This window comes from Rhopalosiphum padi, chromosome 2 (genome assembly GCF_020882245.1).
Source record: "Rhopalosiphum padi isolate XX-2018 chromosome 2, ASM2088224v1, whole genome shotgun sequence".
Lineage (NCBI taxonomy): Eukaryota > Metazoa > Arthropoda > Insecta > Hemiptera > Aphididae > Rhopalosiphum > Rhopalosiphum padi.
In genome coordinates this window covers 80,081,825-80,097,164 of record NC_083598.1, presented here as the reverse complement: position 1 = coordinate 80,097,164, position 15,340 = coordinate 80,081,825, and the positions used below count along the sequence as shown (strand labels likewise).

At 27.6% G+C, this 15,340-nt stretch overlaps 1 protein-coding gene across 2 annotated transcripts in view; it reads left to right on the top strand.

The window, feature by feature from the left end:
• Window positions 1–2,673: 2,673 nt before the first annotated feature.
• LOC132921623 (dopamine receptor 1-like) overlaps window positions 2,674–15,340 on the top strand; it is a 202,191-nt gene continuing 189,524 nt past the window's right edge. For both annotated transcript variants that reach the window (XM_060984747.1, XM_060984749.1), the window contains exon 1: window positions 2,674–3,131. Coding sequence is in view for 1 of the 2 variants with exons in the window: in XM_060984749.1 (XP_060840732.1) it covers window positions 3,108–3,131 (24 nt within the window). In the remaining variant the exon portion in view is untranslated. The remainder of the gene's footprint in view (window positions 3,132–15,340) is intronic.

Below are 15,340 nucleotides of genomic sequence, written 5' to 3'. Positions count from 1 at the left end.
GTGGACCGCGATTCACATTATAGGTTGTAAATATATTCTCGAGCATGTACATTTTAAGTTCGATATTTTCTGTCGTGCGTCGTCGTCTAGCCAATCAGAAACACGGTCGATGTAGAGCTTTTTATTCGTGTCTGTCGTGCCAGTGGTGTATTTAGATAGAATTTTTTTTTTTGGTTGGGATGATTTTTAAATAAACAATTTGGACGACCAAAAATATACATCTCATAAGACACTATATAATTCTTCCTAAAAATTTTGGCGGGGCTATCCCCCCCTCCGTTAGTACACCACTGCGTTATGCCGTTTTATGATCGTTCAAGTTCAAACTGTTATCGTTTCGTCGTCCGCGAGCGTGTATTAAGTGATGTAACGTAATTTTAGTGGGACGAACCTTGTACGTATATTTGAGAGCCTCATCATTTCCGGTCTGACAAAACGCATCGCCCGTTTCCCGATTACGAGCTGAGAGCTGCGCGTCAAGACGAGATGTACATCTGACACCAATATTATTCACAGATCCCTTGCAGGAGTTATTACAACCGTTGTTTTCATATACGCATCTGCTACGACCGCTATTAGTGTTGTTTAGAATTGATTGTACTTTCTACGTAGTACAATATAATATTGAGTGAGCATAAGTATCCGGGTAAATTTGTTACATTTAAGTAAAATTTTGGTTAAACAGAACGGTTTATGATGATTTTAAAGATTTCGTGTAAACGTAAAGTATTGTTATTTGTTGGGGTTTATCGTCGATTCGTTTATTGCATTTAATAGGTATACCTTTTATAACAGCGCTGGGTATATCGTATAAAATAGGATTTAATACATTTTTAATTTAAGTATAAAAACTAAAAAGTACACAATGCTTTGCAGATATGAACAATAACTCCGTTTTTATGTAAAATGGTATTATTATTATTATTGAAACCTTGATGAATTAAACGTTTAGAAAAATATATCGGTACTCACAGTAATATCCACCGTTATCATAAAAAAAAACATACAATAATGACCAACTATTATGTCACTATACCAAGTGTTACTGACTGTACTTACTGTGTAGTATATGCACTTACTGCAGTATTCCAGTGTGTAGTTAAGCTTTAGGTGAACGATGGCTTTTGTCATTCGTCAATTCCAACAGTGCAATCAATGCGTTATTGTCATTAATGAATACATATAATTTTGAAAGTATAGAAATAATTGAATATAAATAAATTCGTGGTCCAATAAGTATGTATATTCAAAACTTATTACTAACGCTTAGAAAATTATTTAAGATAATTGGGGATTGAAACAATAACTATATTATGTTAAATTGTATTTTACTATAATATTCATAGTCTTAATAATTTATTATTAGACAAGTCTAAATATGTTAAAATTAAAAAAATAACGATCGTAGCGATCACCACCCCTACACACCCTTTAAATACGCTTCTGGTTATTGCGATGGCGACACACGTCATTTGTATACATTACCTGTTTAATAAAATTAAGAAAAGCGAGAAATATCGTTTTTATCCCATCGCGTAGTCGAGCCCTTATATATGTATAATTCGGTAGGTAATCATAATATGTCACACGTTCACACAGTAATCGCGTTTCGCGTAGTTCGTTTTACATGCACATCGATACCAATAACAATTGGTTAGGTTAGGTTATAACTTTGGTTTTTTGACTATAACAATAATACATCGAAAAACAAATAAATAAAACGCGAGACGTTTAATATTAAAGTTATATGTTTGGGGGGGGGGGGGTGGTGATGGGCCGTTTGCAGCGGAAAAATCTCTTCCGAGGCGGCAATTGTATACGTAAAAAAAAAAAAACTCCGACGGAAAAGCAATAAATACGAATTCCATCGCGAGGTCATGTGCTATGGGAACGTTATAATAATAATATTTCGACTGCGGTTGGAAGAGCGAAAGGCCGTTGCAAGAAACAGGCGGTATGCACATCACACTCGCGTTGATTTTTCCATAGCGTCAACAATATTACTAGTCGCACCGTACAGTGCAATAAATTCTAGAAGGAAATAAGTAGGAATAAAAATGTTGTAGAATTGAAGCTAGTAAAACAACACAAAAACGTGTTGTTGTACGTATTGTGCCTATACAGGATTGCTCGGAGGCTGAAATGACGCTGTTTGGAAAATATATAAAAAGAGATTTTTAGCAAAAAAAAGCTTATTAAAATTCTTTTTATGTGTATAGAAAAAACGATAAGTTTTCTAATGAAACGAAAAAAATTCCAGTAACAAAAAATTAACATTTTACCCGTTATTGCGGCGTACAAAATAATTGATTATAAACGAAAAAATGATGTGGACGTATATACCTACAGACGCCCGCCGAACGACGGGAAAACAGTTGATTTCCAATTTTTCAAAACGCGACGTGTTACCTCGAAAAACGTTTCATTAATTTTCCTCGGCTCGGCAACCTAAATGCACTGGCCGATAATAATAATAAACCAACCGGGAAAAATGGTTACTGTCCATACCCCCCGAATTCAAATTCGTCGGATCGCGGTGCGCCGGAGGAGGGGTGCGCGCGTGTGCCCGCAACGGAACGACGCCGCCGCCAGATCGTCTACCGGTCCGCCACCGACGCCGACGCCGACAACGACGACGACGACGACGACAACGACGCCGCGGCCGCCGCAGAAGCACGACAGTGAAGCACAAAGTTTCGGGCCGCGTACAAGGCGTGCACGTTGCCGTCATTCGCTGCCGCCGCCGCCGTAATCACCGTCGTCACCGGCCACTTCCTCAGTCGTCGTATTTTTGCGTCCGCCGACGCTGTTTCCGGCGGTCCGCTGCACCCGTCGCCGCCGCACAACGGTCTCACCGTCCCCGGCACGGTCGTCACGCCATTTCTTAGCGCCCGCAACAGGTATCCGTCGCGCGCCAAACATACCCATCGCCGCCGCCGCCGCCGCCGCCGCCGTCTAGTCCCTTTCCGCGCCCGCACATGGTACGCCGCTCGACCGTCCAGCACCCGACGGGTCACGTGCACGCGCGCCGACGATGACGTGCTAATGACTGGATGTCACGCGAATCGCTCAGCACGCCGCCGTCGCGTTCAACCCCGTCCGACTAAATGGAAGTGTACGTCTTGTTACAGGTACGCATATATAATATATATTTATGTATATTTAGTAGCCAACACGATATATACCGTGATGATTGTGACGTAATAACAATATTAATATATTATTATAACGCAGCGCTTTCATTTCGTCATCGCGTATATTAAAAACGACCGGTTGAGTATACCGTCGTAATGGCGGATTTATGATTTTATTAATTTTTTTTTTTTTTTTTTTGGGGGGGGGGCATGATAAAAAACCTCCCTTCGGACTGTGCCTCGATGAGATTTGCCAGTTATCACCTCTACTTAGAATTGTCATCTAGCAAATAAACGGAACAGGGAATTTTCGGTAAATTATTTCCATAAAAACGTTAAAAATAAAAAATAACGTCAAAATGTATTTATTTATTTTTTTTAATAACTATTAAAAACCGTTGATAGTATATCAGGTATTACAAAAATATCAATACATAAAAATAAAAAGGGTCTGGAGGAATGATCTATCATCCTGCAGGTTACGCTTCGTAATCACGTCACTGCCTGCCGGTAGAGAACATATATCAAAATATTATCACGATGACAACTCACTGCGGTGGTCGACGGTCGTTTGACGATGTCCGAGAAGATGCGTATTGGGTTATTGTAATATTTGATCGCGAGCGGGCGAGACCGACCGACCATATCACGTATTCCAAGAGTTGTGTCAATAATAATAATAATAATAATAATAATAATACTAGCCCGACCCTCATTCGCGTATCGCATCTATGTGGTAAAGATCTAATATACATACTATATCTCAGTAGCGGAGATTGGTTCACGTCTGGTTGTCGCGAACATAGGGCGGCGTTTGGGTAACTCTATATTCAAAGTTCTAGTTTAGCTATGTATACATATGCACCTATATTATAACTTTGGGATATATTTTAATAATACGTTATAAAAAATAATAAAATAATGTCAATTATACTCTAAATATTGTTTTTACTAAATTGATTTGGTAGATGTCCAATCATTATAAAACCAATTTGCTTAGTTATATTAAAATCGAAATGTTATAATGTTTGATAAAAACGAGTATAATAACAAAAATAAAATACAGTTTTCCATAGGATTATAAATGTTTTTAAAATGTCGTTTAAAAATGAATGTGTACATATGTATATTGTGTACAATTGAGATACCTGTAATAGCTATAAGAAGTAAACGATATTACTTACTATATAATCTTAATGATACTTTGTAAGTTGCACTTTTAGAAATACATTTCAGAAAGCTCGAGTAAAGTTTTTCCACGTGTTTAATGTGTGTAATTGTATAATTTGTTATTAAAGTGCACAGTAATATAACACTAAATTATTTGCACATAGTTTTAATTAAAATTAACAACGACAAAAACAAAAATTAATAAATGTAATAATTAATTAATTATTTCTTACCGATACTTATTATTATAATTTATAATTACGTATATATGGCATACTATATTCTATGCACCTATAGAATTGAGCTCTTTAGTATTTTATCAACCAAATTATTAGAATTAGAATAATGAAGTTTTTAACGTTAAATTAATCAATAAATGGGTTTCTATAAAAAATTAATTTTTTTTTTTTATTATTTTTCATAATATATTTTTTGTTTATATCGGATAGCATACAATAAAATTGATTATTGCAGAAAAATTTATTTTGAACAGATTTAGGAATATTTAAAATTATTATAATATTATTGTTTGTAATTTGTAACCATTACTGGTGATTTATAAGTATTTTTCTAATTAATTTAAAAGTAGATAGATAAGACGTATACTTCAATCAAATTGAATTATAAAAAAAAAAAAAATCAATTAATGCAATTTTACTTTATACCCATACTATGCATATCAAGTTGGTATATAAAAGCAATTTTTATTTTTGAAACATTACAAACTTATAAATATTAATTAATAGTATCTCTAGAAGGACTGAAAAACAATTAAGATAAAATATTTTAGTATACCGTGTGTATATGTTTACGGTTTAGTGCTCCGTTGTGTTCTTCACTATATGTTCATTTTGTATGTGGTGTAAGGCGAATAATGTGTTAAATACTTGATTCTCTACATAAATATAAATATATCAAGGAAAACCGCTGCATAGAACATAATTTTAAAGCGTAACGCCTGAAACAACACATAACTACAAAAATAAAAAAATAGTTTAAATGTCAGAATATAGTTTTGAAAATTTACACTGACGATCTATAATAAAATGTCCACATCAAAATTTATCGTTATTCGCCAGAGCAGACAAGGGTTATTTTTTTCTACCACCAATGTTTGTATATGTATGCATGTATATTGTTATTATCGAAAAAGCGCGTCATAACGATTTATGAACACTACGCCATTCCGTGTATTTTTTTTTTGGATCTGTACATTTTTAGGGTAGAAAAAAAAAATATTAAAACCATGAATTCATAATAATAAACTCCACTAGTAATCTATACAAGATTAAAATGTACAGAATTCGCGAGAATGTCGAATTACCTCAATAAGGACAAGACGAAAACCAAACAAAATATTTCGCCCTCGTAAATGTCAATTTCAAACGCAAGTTTTATTGCGTTTGTAAGACATTCAGTTTGTATGTAACATAAAAAAAATCGAATCTATTCTATTCGTGTGCAAATTATTTTTTCGCACGTCTACCGACGTGGAACTATACGGTAATGGATCACATTATCAAAAACGACGTTGTACATTAGAGCCACACAGACATGAACTTTGTATTATAGAATAGTGAGTAAGGAAAAATATTATTTACGAATCCCATTTCAAAATATTCGTTTTACTCTGATCATATAATAATAATAATAATAATAATATTACTATCATGGTTTGGAACATAAATTTAAAAAACAAATTCATTCGAATTTTTAAATTTTAATAAAACACTGTCATTAATGTTTAATATCTAAGTGGGTAACATATTTTTATAATTGAAATATTGTTCGTTAATTTATCAATAACTTGGTGAATTCGATATTTTAAAAATACAATTTACATTATAGGTTTTAGTAAAAAAAAATGTTTTTTAACAATGTGTTTTCAACTTATATTTGGTATATTATTATTTAATTGGTACTAACATAACTGAATTAAAAATTAAAATGTTGGAGGTGTAAATAATAATGTAAATACTAAAAATCTCGACTTTCATAATATTTTAGTTCAAATTCTTAATCTTACTTATTGGAAAAATGTTAAGTGTAATAATTAAAAAAAACAAATTGTTAAGTAAAACTGAAAAAAGTGTCAGGTATAATTTAACAAAAAATTAATATTAGAGATGGATAGTCATTTATATTATCAATATTTTTTTTTCACTTTAAGTTTCATCTTATTCTTAAAATCATTATTAGAAATTAGAAATCTTGTTCAAGGTTGTAAGTTTTTTTTTAAAGCTCTACCGGAGAGTGTTAGTGTATGTTTTTAAAAATAAAAATATGATCGTTGTCGGACATTATAATAATAGGGGATAAATTTAATAGCCAATTATATGAATCTGGAATTGAAAACAATTATATTGTAAAAAATTTACACTAACATTGACTGTAAAATACGAAAAACCTACATTTTCTTTCTTTCCATATGGTACCTAAATTGTAAAAAAAAATTGCCAAATTTTAACTATCTATTCAATTAATTTTGAATGTACAAAAAAGTTAGTTAGTCGTGATTCAATAGCTTTAACAATTTTAAAACACAAACTAATTAATCATGAATTTATAAATTTGTGGAGTAGTATTTTTTAACTTATATAAATTAAAAAAAAATATGAGAATTATGTATTTCAACATATTCAAAACAGTTTCTCCTGAATAATTTTATATAATTATAATACTTATATAAACATTCTAAAATTAAATTCTGCCAATAAAATATCTTAAGATCATTATTTGTTAAATACAATTTTGGTGTATAAACAATTGAATAATCTAATATTATAGTAGTTTTTAAACGATTTGTCACAACTTTACTTTTAGTATTAACTATTAAATGCAAATGAACATTGGTTTAATCAAGTATATATCATGCGTATAACTACATCAAATGTACAAACGTGACTTGTTAAGGAAAATTATCACTGTGGCAAACAATCGTAGTTTTGATTAAATTATTTAGATAAACTATCTCTGTGTAATATCTATTTTGTTATCTTATAACTTATAATAAATTTCAATATACCAAGTTATTTTAAAAAGTTTAAAAATTATGATTGATGATGGATCGATTAAAATATTATTAAGTATAGTATTACTACTTATACAATACAAGACAGTATAATATTTTAAATTTTATTCGTTTTTAAATTCAATTATTTGCTTTTGATTTTCTTTTTTAGAATTTATGAAATATTTTAACTACAAAACTAATTTTTTTTTGTTTCGAACTCAATGGCTTTTTATTTTTGAATTTTGATAGATTATTTTAGGTATTATTCAAATAAATACAATTGTGTATTTATGACAGACTTAGAATATTTAACGATACTTCGATAATAAAATATAGATCGAATGGTCTTTGAGCTTTTTTATAAAATGTCATGTAATAGGTATTTTATGATTATGTTTATTGTTTATATATTAAGTTTATTATTTTATCATTATTATTATTTCTCTATAATTTTTCATATTGTATTTCTAATGTTAAAAAATGTATTTATATAATATATATTATTGTATACTAGTACTAAATTTGTTGACTAATACAGAAAAAATGTTTAGTATGATATATATGAATAAAAAAAAAATTAAAGTTTTAAAACAATTGTATTAATTGGGTAGGCAGGTATACCTACTATAATATGTAAAATTAGAATAGGACAGTTAGTACAGTTAGGACTGAATCATTATTTAATTAAAGACATCGAGTAAAGTTTATACTGTTAAAATATCTGCTAAGCTATATTCCACGTTGATGATAACAAAACGATTATTGATAATGGCTAGTAAGTTGTATTAAAATGCAAATTTTTCTAGGTAGGTTGTTTCTTAAAATAAAAAGTAAATTTGATTAGTTGATTTAAAAATCAATCGTTTATAGGATTTTGTAATAGCAGCGATTATGTCTGAAATAATGCAAAATCCACAATGGAAAAAAAAAATATTTTTTAAAGTTTAGTCTTTTATTAATTTAGTTGCATATTTTAGTTAAACGTCTAGGTTTATACTTTTATTTGTCGTATATTGAAATTATCGTATAATTCTAAAAATAATACGACTAGATTCTAAAATCTTATTTTTTACATGATATATACGTACAATTATTTAAGCATTCGTTCAAATATGTATACTACGGTATGTGTTTAGCCAAATTCAACTTAGAAATAAGTAGGAATTGATTAAAACTTCAGTAAATTCAAGTCTTTATATCAATAATTCAAACCCTATAAAATGTTCTGTAGAAAATTAAATGAAGATATTCGTTGACGTTTCCCATAGCTCACTTACTCTGTTTAATTTATTCATTATCTGATCCCAATTCTTAGAGTATAGTATCTGTTGAAATCGATTAATGACCATTATTTGGATTTCAATATAATTTTGACGATTTTTTCTCAACGGCATTTAAAAATGATATTAAATGTTTAAGACTATTTATAATCTTTAAATATTCTATTATAATCGAATGAAAGTAAAAATATGTAATTTTGTTTAAACTATCTGACGAAAATTATATTTTACCCAACTAACTATAGTTCATTTTTTCTTATTAATGATATCATATATAAAGCATACAATTATATATATTTATTGTCTTATACTTGCTTATAATAATATTAAATAAATATAAATATGAACTGTAATAATCGTTAACACTTATTTAGTTATTTGTATTATGTACGTTATAATAATAACCTAGAACAGTAATTTCTATAATAGTTAATCATGGGTCATGGATTACTACATAGAGTTCGATTTTATGTAATCCTTGAAAAACGGATATTGGAAATACACATTTATGCATTCCATATAATAGTTGTGTTGATAAATAATTAGACTTTAACAGATAGGATAGAAAATAACATCGAATTCAGTACTGTAAATTGAAAGCATTTTGAAATGTAGTTTCATTGTTAATTTGAATAAAAATCACTGCCGATATGTTGGTTCACGAAATTAAATTAAATTTCAATGGTTCGTATATATTGGGAGAGTAGGTAAATTAATTTAGATTACACGAATGTGTTGAATAAACTAAAAATTATATTTACTGATTAGAAAATGGTCATTATTAAATATTTTATTTAGAATCTACAAATTGTATTATAATAATTAATAAATTATATAGGAGTTCTTTCAATTTAGTTGAACACAAAAACCGGTGAAAGATTTTTAGAAATCTCACCCTTATCAACTTTCTTTCGAATACTCTTTTTTTTTCCTGCTGACTCCCGGCATAAAAGTTGTGGACCACAGTTTAAGAACCATTGAACTAATTAATAATAAAAAATATACATTGTTATACACTGATATTTACATACTTATCTTAGAATTATATATTTAAAAAAAATTTAGTTGAATTAATTAGATACTAAGTATTCAAAAAATGTTTTCATAATAATATTACTGTCCTTTATTATCCAATAAATTACCCAAAGCCATTCTTGAACATTATTTTTGATTTATTTCAGTACTTTTATTTTGTACCATCATTGACTCATCCATTTTTCCAGTATCTCTTAAGATGTACAATGTTCTTATGTTTTTATAAAGTATAATATATTATATTTATTTTCATAATTAAAATTATGATTGCACGGCGATCTGGATAGGCAATTTAGCTACATCACTATACGTGACGTATTTTATTACATTAAATAGTTATACTGTGTTTATTGTTAACAGTACCAAAGTACACCCAATTTTAATAACCAAGCTAGCCTCTAGTATAAAAAAAAGGTTACGCACTCGAATCGAGGTACATCTAAACCAAAGTGTACGGGGGCTTGTTTAGTATAATATCATTAAGTGCACAGTATGGATGTTTAATGTATATAATGAATATCATACTACAGAGACGTAGCTAGTGTTCGGCACACTCCATCCGTCTTCCTTCACTCGATTCATCACAGGGCAGTGGTATATATACAAACACATTAATGATGAAACGTTGACGATTTTGAAGAAACGATTCCGAGGGGAGACAAGCAATTATATAGCCATTAAAAACATTATAATATATCACGCATAATAAAAATAATTTAAGATAAATACGTAAAATTTATTGAATATATTATAATATGTGGTTCGTTCATAAAATACGTTTGTTTAATTCATTACAAAATATTAAAAATAACTAATGCATTTTAAATATTGTACAGTATTTAGTCACTCAGCTATAAATTTTACCGTTTAAGACACGTCTTAACCATTACGGCCTTACTACTTTTTAATGTACCATGTTTAAAGTCTTTAATTTAAGTTTTGCGAGTAGATGACATAATACGATACGCATTTGTTTGTATTGTTTTACGTCATAAAATCGTTGACCTGTGAGATCAGTAGTAATTTTAAGAAAAGAATAAAAAAAATCACACGATGCAATACCAAACGAATAAGATACGACGAGGAATAACGACGATGATGATTCGTTTTTCGTCGAAAAATCTCATAAATTGAACGGAACATTGTCGTGATGTAGTCACAATGTTCAAGCTTGGAACTTTTCGGGACATTTTCTTCCAATTTAATTTATCAACATGATTAAAACTTTTTTGTCATAAGATTGATTAACAGTTTGACCTGTTGGAACAAATTTATTATAAACTAAGCTTTTAATATCAAACAAACGAAAAAGTATTGTTTTCACGTTGAAACCAACTTTCTTGAGTTTTTCGGATTTTGGTGAAGTTATCGATTTCAATTGCGATTACCGTTGTTTAAATGTCATTACCATTGTCCCAAGTTTCATTAATCGTAATAAGAATAACATATTATTTAGTCAAAGTTTTTTTTGCATATTTTTTTTTTTAATGTTAAAAACTGATTATTAATGTGTCTTTTGTTCTTCATTCAGCAATTTTATAATTATTATCTCACAGATTCTTGACACATTAAACCTGAAACTCAATTTAAATAAATTTTTGTTTTAAAAATAAAAAATGATTACATTCCCTATAGTTGGTTCCCTCATTGTCATTGTTCTATCGAATACAGTGATATATCATGAATGTGCGAGGAAAGTTGTATTAAAAACTGCAAACTATTTTCAATATCATACTATACTGTACAGTATACTACGTGCAATCGTAAATATTAAATTGCATTAAAAATTTAAAACTCAAGTCTAAAACTAACTCATTTAAAATAGATACAACAAGTTAATAAGGTTAGGTGCTTTTAAATGTATATAATAATAATAATAAAAAAAATAATAACAATTTATTAGACACCTAAGTAATTATAAGTATTATGCTTGTTTAACTATTATTAACAATAAATGTATATAATATAATGTTACACAAAAATCAACAAGCTATAATAAATAATTTGAAGGGGATTTTATTTATTTTTAAAAATGTTGAAAAGTGCGTTTCAAGTGTAAACGTCGCATTCGTGTAATGTTATTATTAGTTATTACAAAGTTTGTATCCATTTAATGTAATAGAATCTTCTTCATGCAGTTACACAATACATTAAAATATACAATTTAATTTAAATGTATGCATGGGAAGTTATATAAAAATATTTTACTTTTTATGAATTGTTTTTTTTATTTTCTCGCATAATATTGTATAAATCAATTCTTCGAGCCAACTTTCTATATATTTAGTTACTTACGAGCAAAAACTAAGTACCATTTTACTAAAATATAACTAATAACTACAGGATTAAGTAAATTATATGTATACATAATAGGTATTGTCGATTTTATGTGATATCAATTTTACCATTAAACTAAAAATGAATTATTCATTGGTATACTTTATAAAGTTTTGTTAAGTCAATATCATTATTCCATCTTCACATGAAGTATTTCCCCTATTCTGTTCACTTTTTCAATTTAATGAAAATTCCAACTCATAAGAATTTAAATTTACCGCACACCTTTCGGAAGTGAATTGGTGTATTTCTGAATTCAAACAGAGGCATTTTATTAAACGTGGTATACGATTACTATGCGAAATGTAGTTGAACACATAATTTAGTATTTTAATATTATGCCGGCTGCAAGTAACGCCTTCAGAACCACCTACCGAAAGAAATAACGACCAATTTTAAATATTCTCAATTTCTTATACGTTGAAAATCGCTACTGATAAAATAACATATTAGTACATCTCATAAGATTGTATTGTTATTATCTATTATGTATGTTTTAAAATTATTATCAAATTTTGGAATAGATTAACGAGATTGAAAAAAAAGATGTATAAACTATGTACCATTCTGTTTTAAAAAAGTAGTATGAATGTTTTTTAGTTGAAAAAACATGTTGATTTTATTGAAGAGGAATTTTTTTTAATAACATTAGTAAAATTCAATTATAATATGTTTTTGTTGGTATTTCCATCGGAGTTACTATTTTTTTTTTTTTTTTTATATATATATATATATATATATAGTTGAAAAAAAATACTAAATGAACCTTTTATGAACCGAATACGTATCATATTCTATGAAATATAGAATTATAAGATTATAATAATATAATATACTGATAATCATTTTATGTTCACGTATTTTAATGATGCATACTTAGGTTTATATTTGTGTGACAGTATTATTTTTCTATTATTTGCCAATTTAGTTGACATATTTAAAGATTTATTTTATAAATGATCTTTATACAGTTGATTACTCTTAAGCATAATATTTGATGTGATTAAAACAAAATAATTGAGACCATTAGAGAAAAGTTTTATTTAAATATGCTTAAAATCGTTAACTTTTCGTTAGGCAATTTGATAGGCTTTTTACAAGTACTCCAAATAAAATTTCAAGTTTATGTTTTGTTTCTTTGTAGCAGTTAAATGGTACTCTATTGACACTTTAATGGTTATATATTAGCATACTACCATTATATACCTTCATTTTTTCATGTACATATTCTTTCCTATTTTTTTTATTTCAGTTACAAATGTAATTGTATCGCAATAGTAATTTTTTTTTAACATCTTTATTTACCTTTCTATAATTTGACACATTAAAAAATATTTAAAAATTTTTTTTCATGACTCAAAAGTAAAGCTAAAAAATTATTGATAGAAAGTATCAAAAATATAATTCATTATAATCTTATATAATTTATATACTTAATTGTATAAAAATAAATTTATTTAAGTTATTTTTCACCATTTTCATACTTATTGATAAAATTATAAAATAATTTATGTACTAATTCTTCCAAAACTGTTGTCATATTGTTTATGGTATATTAATAATATACTGAAATTCCTATAAATAGACTGCATATCTATACATTTCTGTCTTAGCTTTAATAATGACTAATGTGATAGATACTTATAAATATTTAGAATAGAATAAAATATAGTCACTTTAAAATGATCTTTAGTTTTAGTTACTGTTAACCGATTGTTCACTATTACTATTAACACCTTCAAAGAGCATACTAGTAAATCGTTGGCTCTTTTGAAGAAATTAGAAGGTATTTGCTATATTTTACATATTGATTAAGCATTTTTTTTAATGCTATAATCAGATGTCCGGTTTCAATGAAAAACATATAATTATTATTGTAGAATCTGAAATATGTCCATAAATTATTGTACTATATTATAGATACCTACATAAATTATGTCAATAAAATTTATTTAAACATTTTTACTATCTGTTACGTAGTGCATACGATCTTAATGGGTTCATCTGATTTATAAAAACAAGCCACTCTTTAGTAAATTTATAAGGCAACAAGATGAGATTTAACAAGCAATAAATGTCAAAAGTGTAGTTTGGACTGGATATAAGTTGTCATTACGTAGGTACCTACCGCTACGGTGGGCGTATATCAAACGTCTACCGCAATTTTTGCCACAAATTATTCTTTATAGCGTTTATCTCACCATAATTGAAATTGGGTGTCAACCTAGTTGCTTTTAAATTTGTTTCTTAAGAATAGATTTGAACCATTTATATTTTTGTTTATTGTAAATTTCCATTAAATCTATACATTCTTATTTGTATTAGGCATATTTTCACTTTGGAATCAGAAAAGTATTTTCGTTTTAATTATTTAAAATATAAATCGATAACTAATTCGTAACATTAAAGTTAAACGAAGGGCAATCAGCTATAATGAATTGTAAGCTTAACGTCAATAATATTAAAAGCTATTAAACAAATAAAATATCACTTAGGTATATTTTTAGAATATTTTTTCTTAAAAATTATGTTTATGACAATATAATAACAAAATTAAACAATATTTTTATTTTTATGCAATAATATAATATTTATTTTCTGTTTTAAAAAGAAGACAATAAAAATTTGGTTTTTAGATATTTCATGTTTTATACTTCGTTTTAAATAAAGTTCAGGTACACATAAATAATAATATTACGTATCAACGTTCACACGAAAGTAAACTTTGCTGAACTAATATATTATAATAGTTTAAATTATTACATTTGGAAATTGTTCATATAATTAAATTATAGTATTATTATTATTTTTTTTAAATGTTATTTTTTTTTAAATGAAGGTAGTATGATGAAATTACCTTTAGGTAGTGGAACGTGGTATATCATGTGATAGATGATTTGATCCTGATGACGGTAGATTGCTTCATGGTTCAACAGTAAAAATAAATAAATATTTAGTATATTATATATTTTTCATTTTTGTACGTATTAACTTAAATTATTATTATGAATTAATTTTTTTTTTAGTTATCTATTTAAACTTCATCAAGTAAAAATATATATATTAAAATTTAAGTTAATTGTGAATTATATTTTATATATTATAGTTTTATCTTAAGTATTTTCAAGATTAATTATAAATAAAAACAATTTATGAATATAAAAAATACTATTACAACAACTCAAGTTTGTTATCAAATAGAATTTGGAATTTGAAATGATGTTAATATGTTGTAACGACATAATCTATCAAAAAATACTTCACAATTTCACATTATATCGCCTTAACTGTTTAATAGTCATTCGACCATTCGAGGCCATTAATCTAAAAAAAGTCATCTTTCAACCAGTTTGACGATGTTCTTTATTATC